The sequence below is a fragment of the Eupeodes corollae genome, chromosome 2, assembly GCF_945859685.1.
Source record: "Eupeodes corollae chromosome 2, idEupCoro1.1, whole genome shotgun sequence".
NCBI classification, from domain to species: Eukaryota; Metazoa; Arthropoda; class Insecta; order Diptera; family Syrphidae; genus Eupeodes; species Eupeodes corollae.
The window spans coordinates 55,034,498-55,053,843 of record NC_079148.1 but is presented as its reverse complement, the minus strand read 5'-3'; the positions used below and the strand labels follow the sequence as shown (position 1 = coordinate 55,053,843).

Here is a 19,346-nt window from a genome sequence, read left to right as displayed (position 1 = left end):
TCTTCCAACAGTTTAAACAGACAATTGTTAATTCGAAGATACAAAATTGTCAGCAATGAGGCAGGTTCAAACAACATAAGGAAGTTCATTTGCAATTTACAAGTCCTTTAATTTTCAAACTCAGAACTTTACTTCACTAACCTCTACCTTCAGTTCATCGTGTCAATCGTTTAACGCTTTCATACGTTTGCTTTCAAAAGATAACTACTTAATAACCTCCAAATTAAATAAGATTTTAGACATAATCTAGCGGAATGAGTGTAAATCGAGCTCTAAAAAACATTTATGTAAATGACATCATAAAGGACTTGTATTCTGTATTAAAGCGAGGTAATATAAAATAATACAAAATTCCAATTTGACAAGAAACCATATTACACATACAATGGAATTGTGCAGAAAATAAATAATTTAGAAAGTATCAGAAAAGATCAGCTGTCATTTTGACATAAGTGGGCTTGACTTGAAATTGACTCCATTCAATCTCAGACAGATAGGGTATCCGGATACCTTTTTGTTAGTGTTTAAAGTGTAAAATAACAGCTGATCAAAAACAGCTGAGATGTTAAAAGAGGAATCCAAAGGTATCCAAGAATTTCTGGGGTATGTAGATATCTGACAGAACAGCTGATTCAACACAAAACTTGAAAATTGATTTTACCTTTTTGTGTTTGTTGGTAAACAAAAAGATACAAAATGTTAGTTGAATTTGTATTTGAGGATGTTCTGTACATAATAGACAGTGAAGAAGCTATTTGCCACCGACTTTTAGAAGGTAATTATGATCTATTTTTCTAAGCTTCAAAATTGACTTGTTTTGCTCTCGTTTTGTAGATGACCCTTATATACCTTTATACCTTTAATATGCCAAAGACACAGTGTGAGCATTAGGAAAAGAGGGAAGGGTTGGATAGGAGGTGTCGGTGTACATTGGTTTTAAATTTCAGAACATTGCAATGACAGGGAAAGACAGAGCGTGGCAAGGCGTTCCACATTCGCGTAGTACGGCTAAAAAAAGAATCTCTGTACTTCATAGTATGTCCGAAGTTGGGCTCAAGGGTAAACTGATGGGCATTCCTAGAAGCGCGGGTATTACGGTTAAATCGTTTAAGGGGAGGAATGTAACTGGCTATTTCACTAGAGCATAGTCCGTTAAAATAACGGTAAAAAAGGGTGAGGCATAAACGAGTTGATGATGTTAATGTCACCAATCATTTTAAAAGCTCTTTTTTGGATACTGTCCAAGAGGCTTAAATAAGTTACTGGAGCACCAGCCCAGAGATGAGAGTTATGTTCAAGTTTCGGACGTATATAGGTTTTGTAGATTGTATCCAGATCAGACGGAGAAAAAAATTTCTTGCAAAGTCTCAAAAAACCTAGACATCTTGCGGCATTTTTGGCAACATCGCGTATGTGATCGCTCAACAATAGGTGGTTGCTGATGCACATTCCGAGTATGTCAAGATTTTCTGTTTCGTTGATGCAAGTGCCACTCATAGATAGTGGCAAAGACGGTTTATCTCGCTTTAACGATGCAAGACAGCATTGCGTTTTCGAAGCATTAAATTCCACACGATTTTTTATTCCCCATTGTACAATGCTGTGTAGGTCGGAATTTAATGAGCTAATCATATTTTGCCGTTGCAATTCCACATCCGAAGAGAAGGGTTGTGAGTCTGGAAACGAATATGAAAAGCTAAGAGTGCTATCGTCAGCGAAACAATGTATTGGATTAGAAGTAGCAGACAGGAGATCATTTATAAAAATGAGAAAGAGGGTCGGAGAACCTTAAATGTTCCCTGCTTTTTGTGAACAGCTCAAAGTTGTTTTTACTTTTTGACAGATATCTCAATACAGCTATCCAACTCGTTCAACAAGGTATCTAAAAATTCACTCTATCCAACACGAGATTAAAGAAAAACTTTTGGTCCAAACAATTGTTGAACGCAAAGGACGTTAAAAGATGGTTTTCTTAATTTTCGAAATTTTATTTATCAGATAATCAGTAAAGTTTCTGAGTTATTGAGGGTGACAAATTATTAAGTAACGGGTGTGTTTTTTTTGACATAGAACTTTAAGCTGGGAACACCTCTCTTGGTTTTTTCGAATGTCATGAGCTTTGTCTGTCACAGAAATGTGTTTTTTTAACGGAACAAAGCGAACTAAGAACATTTTACAGTCGCTTGTTTAAGCGTCGCGTAGCTCTATTCAGAAAAAACATATTTGTTTGAAAGCGACTATCACACTTTGTTGTGACAGCTTTTTAGGTATTAATTTGACTATCACCTTACGTGCATTAAATTCGTTCATTTTGATTGTCATTTATCAACAATCACCTTAGCCGATTTATTTGAAGTGATGATAATCGTCAAATCTGTTTGAAGACACTATTACATCCACAAAAACTTAACGTTTGGCGTGTAATTTATGGGTTTGTGGAGTAATCTAATCGTACTTTTTTTTAAATCGATCCTGGCCAGATCTTGCAGCCAATTATGACCGTTACAGGGTCATGATTACTTTTTCGTTAATCAGTTTAACACAATTATGTATTTATTGAAGGAAATGTTTACTAACCGCATAGTTTTATGTCACCGACCCGTGAATTGTCCTCCAATATCATGCGACCCTGCCTTACTGTTTTCCGTGGAGATCTGTGAAGTCGCTCTAGTCCACGCCGAAAAACCAGAAACAATTGACTACTTAGAGGAAAACATTCGCGGCCTTATTACCACAAATGTTTTAAAATCAAATTTAAATTATACTTCCAGAAAGCTATCTTTCGAATCAAGGAAATTTCACGGCGATTTAAAAAATAATCTTTTTTTCTATTTCAAATTTCTACACTTCTGTATTTCAAAAAAAACTATCTTGTATTCAGATATAAAAAGATAATGTTTTGCATTAAGTCACGGAAAACGCAAGTTTGCTTTTGATGATAGATAAATGATATCATATATATCTTCATTACTGTTTTGATTGCACTTAACCTATGAGGCTTGATTTTTTAATTTCCGCCCTAACAGTGATAGCTAAATTATATTTTATTTAGGTGGTTTTATTGTTTTTAAACGTATAAAACAAGCAATAAATTTTTCATTCTTTTTCAAAAATTGTGGATACATGTTTACGACTACTGAATAGACCCTTAATCTATGATGTGAGCTTATTCACCGTAAGAAAATCGTTATCCACAAAGAATAAGTGGTTCGTTATTTAATCAAAAATATACGAAACATGACCTACAAATTCAATGCTTTGTTTTTTGAAAAATTCAGTTAACTTAATTGATTTTTTGGTTTTTCGTTTTCATGACGAAAAATTAATCGACGTGTTCCGCTAAAAAAAACAGTCGTAATGTATTCTAAGTTGACCGTTCTGCATTCCTCGTGTGGCCACATATTCAATTACGACAAAGTAACATCCAGCAGTTTGATTGCAAGTGCTTCGAGATTTTAAGATAGACATTCATCTGCAATCAGTCTTATTGACATAGGTTTATGTTTAAACATCTATGGCAACATTATTGTATCCGCCTTTTAAGCTTAAGCGGCTCCTATCTTTCAATGTCATTTGACATGCATGTAGTTTTTGGTAAAACTACTTATTTTGGGGAACCTCCACGAACTATCGTAGGGCGTTCAGTATTTATTGAATTACTTGTACTAAGATTTAATCTTGCTATAACATGAAGTTCAACCCCAAACGTTGCTTTAAACCCTCAAAGATAATCCACACCGAAAGTAGTAAGAAATCACATAACGAAAATGTACTTTACTTAATTTTATACTTATTATGAAGACCAAACAAACAATGCAAAACAGCGTGTAAATCACCTAAATACTAATATAATTACTATTGAATTACTTTTCTGGATTTATGGTTTCATTTAGTTGTATTTGGACTTTCCAAATATGATTTCTTGGAAATTAATTATAATTTAAATACATTTAATACACTGGTCAACAAAATGGCAATCAAATTATACTTTTTCTAAGTTAAGTTTCGATTGGACTTCAAAGTCGATCAATTTTTGAGATATAACCTTTTAAAATTAACTATGTTAACTCATGAACTTGTTTTTTTGTTTGTCAATAAAATACGGTTCCATTTCTGCAATCCTTGCATATTTGCTTTAAATATATTTTTTATACGTCACTTTTTTTTCAAAAAATCCTTATTAGTTGTTAGTCTAACTTTAAAAGAATGCCGAAGCATTTATGCTAAAACGGTTTTTTAAAGAAAAACGCAAAACGAAAATTTTGAAATGTTTCGAAGAAAATATGAAAATAATGTTGAAACGGGTATTTCGGAGTATATAAGTACAGATATGTACCTAAAATCAGTCTTTTGATTCTAAAACACCAACAAACATAAAATAATTGTATTCAATGTTTTTCAACACTTCAGAGTCAAAAGAAGACCCATAAGCCATCTCATTACTAATGAGAAATTACGATAACTAAGTAAAATTTGTATATGATTTAAATTGAAGATAAATGCTACAAATACAAAATTTTGGTAAGAAGACAGTTTTGTTTTTGCCATTAGTAGCGAAACATGCCCGATTTTTTGTTCAATTATTGTTGGAACTTAAGATTCTATATCAAGTTAAGTTATAGAATTGAGGTAATATTTTGGAAAAAGGATACCAACCAGTTCTACATGTGCGCCAAGCCCATAAGAGATAAGTATACACGATTGGAAGATCTTTAAATATTTTCAGATTTTTCTCAAAACATTTTAACCAATTGATAGAAATCAACTATGTGAACACCCAATTTTATCTGTCGTCAATTGTTTGTAATTAAAGCAACAACATCTCGAATTTTGAATTGGTATGAATTTTTTTTTTAGCAAAAACAATTAAAGTTTTTAAAATTTTAAAAACTATGAAAATCGAAAGAATACATATGTATGTATGCATGTACACACATTATGTAATTACATTTTTTAAATGGTTTTGCACGACCCGTTATCGTTTTTTTTTTTTACTTGTTAAATAATGATTGTATACTCGCTTGTCATCTGACGTGAACATCTTCTTCCAATGAGTCTACCAATTGTTTTCTTTTCTAAAGTCTTCCAACAGTTTAAACAGACAATTGTTAATTCGAAGATACAAAATTGTCAGCAATGAGGCAGGTTCAAACAACATAAGGAAGTTCATTTGCAATTTACAAGTCCTTTAATTTTCAAACTCAGAACTTTACTTCACTAACCTCTACCTTCAGTTCATCGTGTCAATCGTTTAACGCTTTCATACGTTTGCTTTCAAAAGATAACTACTTAATAACCTCCAAATTAAATAAGATTTTAGACATAATCTAGCGGAATGAGTGTAAATCGAGCTCTAAAAAACATTTATGTAAATGACATCATAAAGGACTTGTATTCTGTATTAAAGCGAGGTAATATAAAATAATACAAAATTCCAATTTGACAAGAAACCATATTACACATACAATGGAATTGTGCAGAAAATAAATAATTTAGAAAGTATCAGAAAAGATCAGCTGTCATTTTGACATAAGTGGGCTTGACTTGAAATTGACTCCATTCAATCTCAGACAGATAGGGTATCCGGATACCTTTTTGTTAGTGTTTAAAGTGTAAAATAACAGCTGATCAAAAACAGCTGAGATGTTAAAAGAGGAATCCAAAGGTATCCAAGAATTTCTGGGGTATGTAGATATCTGACAGAACAGCTGATTCAACACAAAACTTGAAAATTGATTTTACCTTTTTGTGTTTGTTGGTAAACAAAAAGATACAAAATGTTAGTTGAATTTGTATTTGAGGATGTTCTGTACATAATAGACAGTGAAGAAGCTATTTGCCACCGACTTTTAGAAGGTAATTATGATCTATTTTTCTAAGCTTCAAAATTGACTTGTTTTGCTCTCGTTTTGTAGATGACCCTTATATACCTTTATACCTTTAATATGCCAAAGACACAGTGTGAGCATTAGGAAAAGAGGGAAGGGTTGGATAGGAGGTGTCGGTGTACATTGGTTTTAAATTTCAGAACATTGCAATGACAGGGAAAGACAGAGCGTGGCAAGGCGTTCCACATTCGCGTAGTACGGCTAAAAAAAGAATCTCTGTACTTCATAGTATGTCCGAAGTTGGGCTCAAGGGTAAACTGATGGGCATTCCTAGAAGCGCGGGTATTACGGTTAAATCGTTTAAGGGGAGGAATGTAACTGGCTATTTCACTAGAGCATAGTCCGTTAAAATAACGGTAAAAAAGGGTGAGGCATAAACGAGTTGATGATGTTAATGTCACCAATCATTTTAAAAGCTCTTTTTTGGATACTGTCCAAGAGGCTTAAATAAGTTACTGGAGCACCAGCCCAGAGATGAGAGTTATGTTCAAGTTTCGGACGTATATAGGTTTTGTAGATTGTATCCAGATCAGACGGAGAAAAAAATTTCTTGCAAAGTCTCAAAAAACCTAGACATCTTGCGGCATTTTTGGCAACATCGCGTATGTGATCGCTCAACAATAGGTGGTTGCTGATGCACATTCCGAGTATGTCAAGATTTTCTGTTTCGTTGATGCAAGTGCCACTCATAGATAGTGGCAAAGACGGTTTATCTCGCTTTAACGATGCAAGACAGCATTGCGTTTTCGAAGCATTAAATTCCACACGATTTTTTATTCCCCATTGTACAATGCTGTGTAGGTCGGAATTTAATGAGCTAATCATATTTTGCCGTTGCAATTCCACATCCGAAGAGAAGGGTTGTGAGTCTGGAAACGAATATGAAAAGCTAAGAGTGCTATCGTCAGCGAAACAATGTATTGGATTAGAAGTAGCAGACAGGAGATCATTTATAAAAATGAGAAAGAGGGTCGGAGAACCTTAAATGTTCCCTGCTTTTTGTGAACAGCTCAAAGTTGTTTTTACTTTTTGACAGATATCTCAATACAGCTATCCAACTCGTTCAACAAGGTATCTAAAAATTCACTCTATCCAACACGAGATTAAAGAAAAACTTTTGGTCCAAACAATTGTTGAACGCAAAGGACGTTAAAAGATGGTTTTCTTAATTTTCGAAATTTTATTTATCAGATAATCAGTAAAGTTTCTGAGTTATTGAGGGTGACAAATTATTAAGTAACGGGTGTGTTTTTTTTGACATAGAACTTTAAGCTGGGAACACCTCTCTTGGTTTTTTCGAATGTCATGAGCTTTGTCTGTCACAGAAATGTGTTTTTTTAACGGAACAAAGCGAACTAAGAACATTTTACAGTCGCTTGTTTAAGCGTCGCGTAGCTCTATTCAGAAAAAACATATTTGTTTGAAAGCGACTATCACACTTTGTTGTGACAGCTTTTTAGGTATTAATTTGACTATCACCTTACGTGCATTAAATTCGTTCATTTTGATTGTCATTTATCAACAATCACCTTAGCCGATTTATTTGAAGTGATGATAATCGTCAAATCTGTTTGAAGACACTATTACATCCACAAAAACTTAACGTTTGGCGTGTAATTTATGGGTTTGTGGAGTAATCTAATCGTACTTTTTTTTAAATCGATCCTGGCCAGATCTTGCAGCCAATTATGACCGTTACAGGGTCATGATTACTTTTTCGTTAATCAGTTTAACACAATTATGTATTTATTGAAGGAAATGTTTACTAACCGCATAGTTTTATGTCACCGACCCGTGAATTGTCCTCCAATATCATGCGACCCTGCCTTACTGTTTTCCGTGGAGATCTGTGAAGTCGCTCTAGTCCACGCCGAAAAACCAGAAACAATTGACTACTTAGAGGAAAACATTCGCGGCCTTATTACCACAAATGTTTTAAAATCAAATGAAAGCTATCTTTCGAATCAAGGAAATTTCACGGCGATTTAAAAAATAATCTTTTTTTCTATTTCAAATTTCTACACTTCTGTATTTCAAAAAAAACTATCTTGTATTCAGATATAAAAAGATAATGTTTTGCATTAAGTCACGGAAAACGCAAGTTTGCTTTTGATGATAGATAAATGATATCATATATATCTTCATTACTGTTTTGATTGCACTTAACCTATGAGGCTTGATTTTTTAATTTCCGCCCTAACAGTGATAGCTAAATTATATTTTATTTAGGTGGTTTTATTGTTTTTAAACGTATAAAACAAGCAATAAATTTTTCATTCTTTTTCAAAAATTGTGGATACATGTTTACGACTACTGAATAGACCCTTAATCTATGATGTGAGCTTATTCACCGTAAGAAAATCGTTATCCACAAAGAATAAGTGGTTCGTTATTTAATCAAAAATATACGAAACATGACCTACAAATTCAATGCTTTGTTTTTTGAAAAATTCAGTTAACTTAATTGATTTTTTGGTTTTTCGTTTTCATGACGAAAAATTAATCGACGTGTTCCGCTAAAAAAAACAGTCGTAATGTATTCTAAGTTGACCGTTCTGCATTCCTCGTGTGGCCACATATTCAATTACGACAAAGTAACATCCAGCAGTTTGATTGCAAGTGCTTCGAGATTTTAAGATAGACATTCATCTGCAATCAGTCTTATTGACATAGGTTTATGTTTAAACATCTATGGCAACATTATTGTATCCGCCTTTTAAGCTTAAGCGGCTCCTATCTTTCAATGTCATTTGACATGCATGTAGTTTTTGGTAAAACTACTTATTTTGGGGAACCTCCACGAACTATCGTAGGGCGTTCAGTATTTATTGAATTACTTGTACTAAGATTTAATCTTGCTATAACATGAAGTTCAACCCCAAACGTTGCTTTAAACCCTCAAAGATAATCCACACCGAAAGTAGTAAGAAATCACATAACGAAAATGTACTTTACTTAATTTTATACTTATTATGAAGACCAAACAAACAATGCAAAACAGCGTGTAAATCACCTAAATACTAATATAATTACTATTGAATTACTTTTCTGGATTTATGGTTTCATTTAGTTGTATTTGGACTTTCCAAATATGATTTCTTGGAAATTAATTATAATTTAAATACATTTAATACACTGGTCAACAAAATGGCAATCAAATTATACTTTTTCTAAGTTAAGTTTCGATTGGACTTCAAAGTCGATCAATTTTTGAGATATAACCTTTTAAAATTAACTATGTTAACTCATGAACTTGTTTTTTTGTTTGTCAATAAAATACGGTTCCATTTCTGCAATCCTTGCATATTTGCTTTAAATATATTTTTTATACGTCACTTTTTTTTCAAAAAATCCTTATTAGTTGTTAGTCTAACTTTAAAAGAATGCCGAAGCATTTATGCTAAAACGGTTTTTTAAAGAAAAACGCAAAACGAAAATTTTGAAATGTTTCGAAGAAAATATGAAAATAATGTTGAAACGGGTATTTCGGAGTATATAAGTACAGATATGTACCTAAAATCAGTCTTTTGATTCTAAAACACCAACAAACATAAAATAATTGTATTCAATGTTTTTCAACACTTCAGAGTCAAAAGAAGACCCATAAGCCATCTCATTACTAATGAGAAATTACGATAACTAAGTAAAATTTGTATATGATTTAAATTGAAGATAAATGCTACAAATACAAAATTTTGGTAAGAAGACAGTTTTGTTTTTGCCATTAGTAGCGAAACATGCCCGATTTTTTGTTCAATTATTGTTGGAACTTAAGATTCTATATCAAGTTAAGTTATAGAATTGAGGTAATATTTTGGAAAAAGGATACCAACCAGTTCTACATGTGCGCCAAGCCCATAAGAGATAAGTATACACGATTGGAAGATCTTTAAATATTTTCAGATTTTTCTCAAAACATTTTAACCAATTTTCTATCAACTATGTGAACACCCAATTTTATCTGTAGTCAATTGTTTGTAATCGTCTAAAGCAACAACATCTCGAATTTTGAATTGGTAGGAATTTTTTTTTAGCAAAAACAATTAAAGTTTTTAAACTACGAAAATCGAAAGAAATAATACATATATATGTATGTACACACATTATGTAATTATATTTTTTAAATGGTTTTGCACGAACTGTTATTGTTTTTTTTTTACTTGTTAAATAATGTCAAACAACATAAGGGAGTTCATTTGCAATTTACAAGTGCTTTAATTTTCAAACTCAGAACTTTACTTCACTAACCTCTACCTTCAGATCATCGTAAAAAAAAACTAGCCAAGACATTTTTGTCTACAAAACAATCTTCAAGCAAGCATAAAATCCGTCACGGATTGTATTTTTTATTGTAATGTAATTTTACTTATTTATCTTCCAATTTGAGAAGAAACCTTTTTTTCCAAAACAGAAAATGGAATTTTGTAGAAAATATATAATTCAGAGAGTAATAAAGTTCAGCTTTCAGTTGAACGAAAAAACATGATCAACTGTCATTTTGGCACAAATAGAGTTGACTTGATTGTTAGGGAGATTTTTTCTTGACTTACTTCCAGTCAACTTTCCAATAAAGTTGCCTTGAATGGAAGGCAATTTTTTAGCAGCTGGCCAATCAGATACTAGAAGCTTGCTTTATGTTAAGGTCCATTGCAGGTTCAAATGATATAAGAGACTTGAAAGTAAGACAAGTTTCTAGTAAGGCAACTTTATTGGAAAGTTGACTTGAAAGTTAGTCAAGACAAATCTCCCTAACTATAAAGTCAAATCTATTTGTGTCAAAATGACAATCAATCATGTTTTTTATTGCTCTATGATTTATTTGTTTTATGCAGAATTCCATTTAATATTTTCTTGGTAAACTGGGAAAGATACAAGTAATATTTCTTTACAATACCTACACAATTTAAACCGTGACTAACTTGTAGCTTGCCTTATGGCTGTTTTGTAGACAGTAACGTTTTTATTAGTTGTTGTACGAGGAACGGTAGAGGTTAGTGATGTAAAGTTCCAACTTTGAAATGTATGACACTTGACAAACTAACTATCTGCCTTGGTCAAAATAAACTTTCAAAGAATTCAGTTGACTGCAAATGAAGTCACTTATGTTGTTTGAAACTGCCCGTTATGTCGAATGAACCTGCGCTTTGCTAGCTGAATTTCTACCAAAAAATTGTCTAATATTTAAATAAATTCAACCAACTGTATAAACGGACAATTTTCACTTGATAGAAAATTGGCAGTTGTCACCAAATTGGATGCTATTGGAAAATTTTTGACATTTCGGACAATATTGAAAAATCTTTCAATCGTGTAAAAATAGCTTTAGTTTTCTTTTATTTTTTCAAAACTCTTGTACCAATATAGAACGGAACTGAAGGTAATGGGAGCAGTTTAAATTAAAGGAAGTGTCCTAAGACCAACCTATTACCTTTTATATAAACTGCAATATTGGAGACAGATAGATCCTGTGCAAAAGCTACACAAAAATTGTAAAATTCTGTTTCAAATTAAACGAAACAAAATCGCCGTGTATACATTTTATAACAAAAAGCATAAATAATAATGTTCCAATTTCTATAAGCATTACAAAAGTACATATCTTATTCCAATACTTCAAAATACCTTGGAATGACTTTGAATGCAAACGTTTTATTGGAAAGAACACATCAAAAAGAAAAGAGCTTAACTTAAAGTACAAAAGAAAGTGCTGTTTAATAAGAAAGAATGTTGACCTATTTATAGAGAATAAACTAATGTTTTAAAAGCAAATATTCAAGCGCGTTCGGACGTATGGCATCTAACTATGGGTAACAGACCCAAACAAAACAAAATCCTTGGTGGAATAATAAATGCCCCCTAAATACCAACTTAAAAATGGAAACCGTCTAACCGTCTAACCGCCTCTTGCATTGATACTCTAAAAACTACGGGAAAGTATTACAACTATAAATCCTTTATCGATCTTTAATAGCTTGGTTCTGATTAACCGGTGGTTTTAGTGCCGTAAGAAGCCCCACTTTGTTGAAGATTTTAAATCGTATAGAAAAAAAATGTTTAACTATAAAACATATTTCATTTTGTAGGATTTCATTTTACAAATTTATTTTTTTACCAAATGGGCTAAAGTTACATTCCAACACATACTCGATCATGAGGCCTCTTTATCGGTAGTGCTTAATCTTATTTATTTGAATTTAATTGAATTGCTGTTTACCATCACTAATATTGATTGTAACTTCATTTTCGATCGATTTGATTCTAACCCTTCACTTCCAGCCCTCAAGGCACACGCAGAAATGTTGCGATATTTTACTTTTATTTGATACCACGACTTGCACATAAACTTGCTAAAGAACTGTATTTCCAAGTCAAACATTTTATTTTATTATTTGGTAATTTTTTTTCAAATTACGGCAAATTTCAATTCAATTTTGACTTTTAAAAAACAAAAATATTAAAATACTTACTTTAAATTGTATCTGTAAAAAAAGGGATGGAAAAATATTGAATGCATAAGATTTCGATGTTCTCGAAAACAACTCATATGGTTCGCAAACTGAAATTGTATATTTTTTTTCTCATTGGATTTTCTTGATACATTATGTTCACATAATTTTCAGAAAGCTTCAGCCAAAGAGAATAGTTGTCAGTTAGTCAGTCGGTCGTAAATTGTAAAAAAAAAACACTGCTTCTGCACCGTATAGCAGGACGGGGATGATAAAGACCCTTATCATATAGCAACACTTTGGTCCCTCGAGAGAGGACTTTACCACTCAATTGCTTTCTTAGTCCAAAGAAACAGCGGTTAGCAAGAGTAATTCTGCGTTTGATCTCAGCGCTGGTGTTGTTTTCTGCGTTTACAGCGGAGCCATCAAAATATTAGCTTTTGCAATTTCGAACTCCAATTTTCTTTTTTTCAATTGGAGCTTCTGCAAAGCTGTTCTCCTCATGTCAGTGTTGTAAGTTTGCGTCTCTTTTAGTTTTTCTCTTTTAATTTTGCAAACATCTTCGAGTGATCGAGAAACCCTTCTTAAGGTTTTGGTTGTGCCCTTATAAAAATGTTCTTGATTTTTAATCTGTTTTGTTAAAAGCTGAATCGAATTCAGCGTCTGGTCCAATTTTCGGCTGAGTTTTGGTGCTGCACAGGTGATGGTCGATTGTCCTCTTTTGTGTTCTCATCAGCGGCAGCGGTATTTGATGTGGAAGATTCCCGAGGTGGCACTTGGCGTGCTGTGCTTCCTGCTCCAAATGATGCAGCTCCAATGCCCTTACAGAGCTGCCAATATTTGTTAAGGCTATCACAGCGTCCTCTTAAGGGGTGAAAGACTTTTGCCTGCATGGTCCTCCACTAGTACCCGCTATTTCTTTTTTATTTGCCGAGAGTTTTTTTTTAATGTAAGACTTATAGTCACTCCAAACCTTTTTAAAATATAATAATGAAATATGTATACTTAAATCGCAATGTAATCAATGCACAAAATCACGAACATACTTTTTCAATTCACCAACATCCCTTTGCCTTGGTCCCAATGGATTTAACTGATTGGCCAGATCTTCCCAAAACACAGCCACAATTTCTGGTGACCTTTTTGTATAGTTTTGAGCTATGTCTGGATATTCGCTCATCAGATTTACCATTCCCTCATATTGCTGAGCGCTTGTTTTTTCGTTTTGCCTAAAAACAAAAAGTCCATTATTAATAACACAAGATAACGTAAATAAAGTTAATTTTTGTATTACTTACTATAGAAAACACTTTCCGCAACAAAAACTTTTCGGAGGACTTCGGCAAATTGTGTCAAGAATAAAACCAAACAAATACTTCATTGCAAAACATCGCATGCAAATTGCATGCGTGGAATTTCGTCGGAAAGATTGTCCGATCAGCTGATCGGACAACTACCTGGAAGCTAAATGTCTCCGAGAGAATTCCGCTCAAAAGACGGTTACCTCAATATGGCCGAGTATTCTTTAAACTTTTCATAATCAACTAGATTTAATAAGAGCTCTCTCGAAAAAGCTAATCTATTTGCAAAGCAGTTCCCCGCAAATTCATCGCTGTCAGTAAGTGTTATGACTGCGCCAGTCGTTGAGCTTAAGAGCTCTAGTGATTCTATGGGTCAATCTTTTTTCGCACTCTTACTGTGGCAAGAGCCCTTAAAGATCTCTACATACATAAATCCGCTGGACCGGATATGGCCAATTTTTCTGAACAGGTGTTCTTCAACGCTGTCAAAACCTATGCGTAAGCTTTTCCATCTATCCTTTTCCTCATTTGTCCAGACCATCCCCAAAAAAGGCGAATGTTTCTCAGCCTCTAGTTACCGACCGATTGCACTTTCGCCCATTCTTTCCAAGGTCATGGAAACGATGATTAATTATCAGCTCAAGAAATATCTCGAAAATCGAAAGCTTCTTAATGAACGATAGTACGGCTTTTCCTACAAAAGGTCCACTAGTGATGCAATGCTTCATCTCACCGAATATAGTTTTGGAGAAAGTAAGATTATTGCACTTGATATTTCAAAAGCATTTGTAAATGCGTGTTTTCGGTTTTCATGAATCACTCCTTATTTACCTTTCGGATCGTTCAATACAAGTAGTATTGGATGGGTTCAAGACTGAAAACAAAAAAAATGCTGGTTTACCACAGAGCTCTGTTTTTCTTTACCTAGTCCACACACTGTGTCTTTACATAATAAGGGTAATAATAATCCCCTTTTCATAAAAAGAAAATGTTGATACAAGGAACCTTGATTTATCGATACTAACGCTTGCTACCATTTCTTCAAAATACCAACAAAAAAATGTATAAATCCAGATCGTGAACTCGAAAACTTTTAGTTTAATTAACACCTAAGCCTCGGCTTGCGGTAACAAATTCCATATGACAAATAAATCAAATACTTATAATAATAGTTTTTTAGATTGTAGTGCAAAAATATAGCTCATAGAAGATTCAAAAGAAATCTGATGCGTTCAATCGTTTTGTTGGAATCTTAAGTAAATCATCAGTCAAATCAGGTGCCTTCGATGCATCTGACGATGTTGAGGATGCAGCACCTAATGGAGTTTTTCTCCTCTGCGCCATTGATAAGGGAGTTGTTTTTGGTTTGTTCTTTCCCAACGCCGTCGAGGACGGTGTTCGGAATGGACTAGGTGTTCGAAGACCTAGTTTTGCTGTTGCCAAACGTCGTGCTGCTGGGGACATGGACGCCAGTCTATCCATCGACGATCGGATGAAAGGAGAACCAATGTTTTTTCTCGCAGTATCCATGGCTCTTTGTTTCTGGGCGCGCATCTTTTCACCAACTTTTTCAGCCAAGGCCAAAGCAATGGTTTCTCTTCGTGAATTCTCGTTGATTCTGAACGATGGACCATTGTTCGATCTCACTGGGGTATCGCTGCCATCCAGACGAAAAGGCGTACCTTCGATTTCACCCCACGTCATAAGCGGACTGAATGCTTCGCCGGGTCGAGGCGAAGGTGTCTTAACCAGATCAAAGCCACCTACACTAGGAACATTTTTCAAATTCATAATATTACCATCGACGCCAACTTTGCCATTAACCATTTGGGACTGATTCTTGATTATTTCCGACATAGTCTCCTTGTTGCGAGATTCGTTGAAAGGATTCACCGAGAGGCGGGTGTTACTGTGGGAAATGACTTGGCGTCTATTGATGCTTTCGATTTTTTCATCTTCTGTGAGCTCCACACCCTCGGGGATGTACATTATGAAGTTACGATTGCGGTAGGACCATGTTTCTATCTAAAATGAAATTCAATGAATATTAAATTTAAATAGAATTTTGTTCCACTTACCGCTTTTTGAGGATCTGCATCGCTGAACTGTGTCTCGATGCTGGGCAGCGTCAGAGCTCTGGCTAATTTGTCCGCTGAGAGGAACTCTTGGTTGTAAAGCACGGCGAACTTTTCTCGTAGTTTTTCATCGGCGGTCTCGATGATTTCTTGAAAACTATAATTATCCTCACTGGTGTAGGCTTGCAAAAAGGAATCCAACGTATGTGATGTGGACAACGATTTAGGCTCACTCGATCTGGAATCCGTTGACTTGGGAGTGTCACTTGGTTGAGTTGTTCTTGGCTGAGGTGTTTTTCCAGACGCGTTCATTTGAGGAGTTTCGAAAGTAGCCGGCGTCATAGCTGAAAGTAAGCAAGGTTAGTGGAAGATTGCAATGAGTATTTTATCCACTTACATCTACTTCGTTCGGAAAATTGTTTTCCACTGTATTTAGAACGAATTTCACGCATTTTAACGTGATCGTTCTTTTCCAAGGCATCGAGGTAATCATTTTGAGCTCGCAATCTATCCAAATCAGGAAAGAAGTCGCGTTGAATTATTTTAGATAATTCCTACAAACAGAATAAAGTTTAGCTAAAATTATTGCAAACGTATTAAATAAATATTTCTTACCTCAATGTATTTTTCTTCAGTGAGAATTTTTGGTTTATTGCGCTTCTTGGGAACAATTGGCTTTTTAAATTCAACAAGACTGTTTGAAAGGTTTTTCATATTTTGAAGTGCTTTGCTGCCTGGCGATTCATCCATGATATTGTTTGGTTTTATTTCTTTGTATTTGAAATAACTTAAAAGAATTAAATTTAATTTGTACGTTTGTTAAAATTTTGGTCTACAAAATACTTTTATAAACATCACTCTTTATTTTCCCCAGCTGATAATTTTGACAGAAATGTGCAAATGTCAAAATTGAAAAAAAGTAATGCCAAGTCTACTCTTAATTGAATTATTTAGGTTAGGTTACAGTCACACTTATGGTGTTGAACCGGTTCAAATTTTTAACTACTGTGGTTATATTCTATTAATTGACTGTTTTTTTTTTTAATAAAATGTGGAGTAAATTGATTTTATAGATTTTAAGTAATGATGTCAAATATCACTTTAGTGCTGACACAAATTTGGCTTTTCGAATTCGAATATGCGAACAAAGGTTGAAAGTTGGCATTTCATAGAAAAAGGTGTGTCTCTGGTTACTCATTAACAATTACTTATTTTATATATTCCTTTTTTCAATCAAGCTAAATAAGTTGTTGATTTATAAAATGCACTTAAGGTTACAAATATATAATTGCATTTTTTTATTACTGAACATACAACATTGAGTTGTGGAAATCTACCCGCAGAGCTTAAGAAAGCATACAATCTAAAAAAAAAACTAAGAAGCTGAACATTTTTTTAAAGTTAGTTTTAGTTTTAGTAGTAAGTAGTTTTATAAAGTTAGCAGACCTAGTTTTTGGTCAAAAATTAGTCTTTAGTATTCAACTTATCGTTTTCGCCATTCCACCTTCCTAAAAACACGGTTTCCTCAGCAACTTACAGCCAACCATACCATGTTATTAAATGAACCCTGCTTATTTTTTAACCCCGGGGTTTATATGACTCAGATTATTAAAAAAAAACAATATATTTTATAACACAGGTCGTTATTTTCACCCAGAGTATATCTGGATATTTTATCACCTATGCTATTTTGTAGCCCAGGTTATTTTGAAACCTGGTAAGTTCTTAACTCAGGTTATTTTATAACCCAGAGTATTTTACAATCCTGGTCATTTTAAACTTGCATATTTTTTAAGGTAGTTTCTTGTTTACCCTAGGTTTTTTTATTTTGTAACCGTGGCAAGTGTTTCACAAAATTTTTTCTTAACCCATGTTATTTATTAATCCAGGTTATTTTATAAACCAGTGTTTTTCCCACTGGTTACTTTTAAACCAATGTCAACTTGTAAAACAGATTTTTTTTACTCTAGTTATTTTATAACCCGGGTGAGTTTTTAAATCTGGTAGTTCCCTATTTTACAAGCCAGGTTATTTTTAACCCTTGATACTTTTGTACCCAATTTTTTTTCAAACTGGGCCTTTTATAATCGAAGTTTTTAACCCTCGTAATTCCTTAACCCAGGTTGTTTTACAACCCGACATAGTTTTTAACAAAGGGTTATTCTTCACTCGTTGTAAGGTTATTTTTTAAAATTAAATATTTTATGATCAAGCATATTTTGTTAACCCAGTTATTTTTTAACCCTGATGGTATCATTTTTTATTATTATTTCAACACAAACATTGGTCGCATTTACAAGCTAGTGGCTACGTAGTCAAGGGATTCTGATTGGCTCAATCTAACTACAAAAGTAGTTGAAATTTCCCCTTCGACGTAGTGTAAAAATATGGCTACAAATTTGGAAAATGATTTTGACAATATCTGCATTTGTCAATAATATGACAGTTCCAGATTGACTAGCTTTGTAGTGTAGTTTTGCATTCACAAAGGTAGTTGAATTTTGACTACGTAGCCACTAGCTTTGTGAATGCGACCATTATGTTCCTCTTTTACAAAACAAACGTTTTGGTTCCAAAAATCTGCTACATCTTCACCGACGTTGAGGAGTAATTCAAAAACCAAAAGAAAGAGTTTTTCAATTGGCGGGGTATATTTTGGGTTCACGTTTGGGCTATTTCGTTTTGGTGAAATCTGCCAAATCTTTTGTTTATTATTAAGTTGTTTATGCCAAATCATCATGTCAAGTTACACGATTGAACAGCTCGTTCAATTGATAAAGCTTTATTATCAAAATTAGTGTTCGTTAACGCTAACGTTGCGCGCATTACGCCAACGTTCAAGGAACACAAGATCGGCCGCGAACAAAGCCGCTGTCCGTGAAAGTGTACAGCAGAACCTAAGGCTCGTTTAACACTACACCGTTTTCATCGTACAGCAAAAAACCGGACGGCGACATTTTGTTAGAGGTGCGAAGAAAAGCATATACGCTTTCATTACATATGTATATTGTTGGTAAACTCAATTATAAATCCTCAGATATTTAAAACTGTCATTTTGACAGCTGACACAAACAATATGTTTTTCATTTCAAAAAAGAAAAAAAGATTTAATATTTGTTGTGATCGTTGTCTGTTGGTTGTTGGTGGCATAATTATCTTAAAAATTTGTTTATTTTTATTAAAAAAAATAAAATTTGACCGATGCAAAAAGGTTTTTGTTAGAGATTTATTGTTAGTAACGCCCTATTAGTATACCATTAACTTGGTTAAGGTAACATTTTCTTTAATAAATTGTCATATTTTAAAGGGGAATTATTTATTTAAATTGCTTAAAATATTATCATTGGGAGCATTCACAAAGTTAGTGACTACGTAGTCAAAATTAAACTAGCTTTGTGAATGAAAAACTGCACTACAAAGCTAGTCAGTCCGGAACTGTCATATTAATGACAAATACAAATATGTATATTAAATAAGAAACATTTGTGTTTTCTAAACTTTGGGTAGTTTGTTTTCTTTTTAAATTCAAGAAAATCAAATAGAAGACATATAATAGGTCAGTTGACTTAATTTCTGCACTAAAATTCCTAACAAAAGATGTTTTAAAGAATGGCGGTAAAATAAAACAAATAAAAG

At 33.5% G+C, this 19,346-nt stretch overlaps 1 protein-coding gene and 1 long non-coding RNA gene across 2 annotated transcripts; both read right to left on the bottom strand.

Moving 5' to 3' along the window:
* Positions 1-12,833: 12,833 nt before the first annotated feature.
* On the bottom strand, positions 12,834-13,832 carry LOC129948027 (uncharacterized). The gene is made up of 3 exons (XR_008781819.1): positions 13,633-13,832; positions 13,381-13,563; positions 12,834-13,307 (listed from the first exon to the last, which is right to left on the bottom strand). It is a non-coding gene; the product is annotated as an uncharacterized LOC129948027 (long non-coding RNA).
* An 881-nt stretch (positions 13,833-14,713) lies between these two features.
* Positions 14,714-16,575, bottom strand: LOC129945413 (splicing factor ESS-2 homolog). Its single transcript, XM_056055152.1, has 4 exons — positions 16,326-16,575; positions 16,108-16,264; positions 15,714-16,054; positions 14,714-15,660 (listed from the first exon to the last, which is right to left on the bottom strand). The coding sequence occupies exons 1-4, from the start codon at positions 16,458-16,460 to the stop codon at positions 14,848-14,850; spliced, it is 1,446 nt and encodes a 481-aa protein (XP_055911127.1). The 5' UTR covers positions 16,461-16,575; the 3' UTR covers positions 14,714-14,847.
* Positions 16,576-19,346: the final 2,771 nt, after the last annotated feature.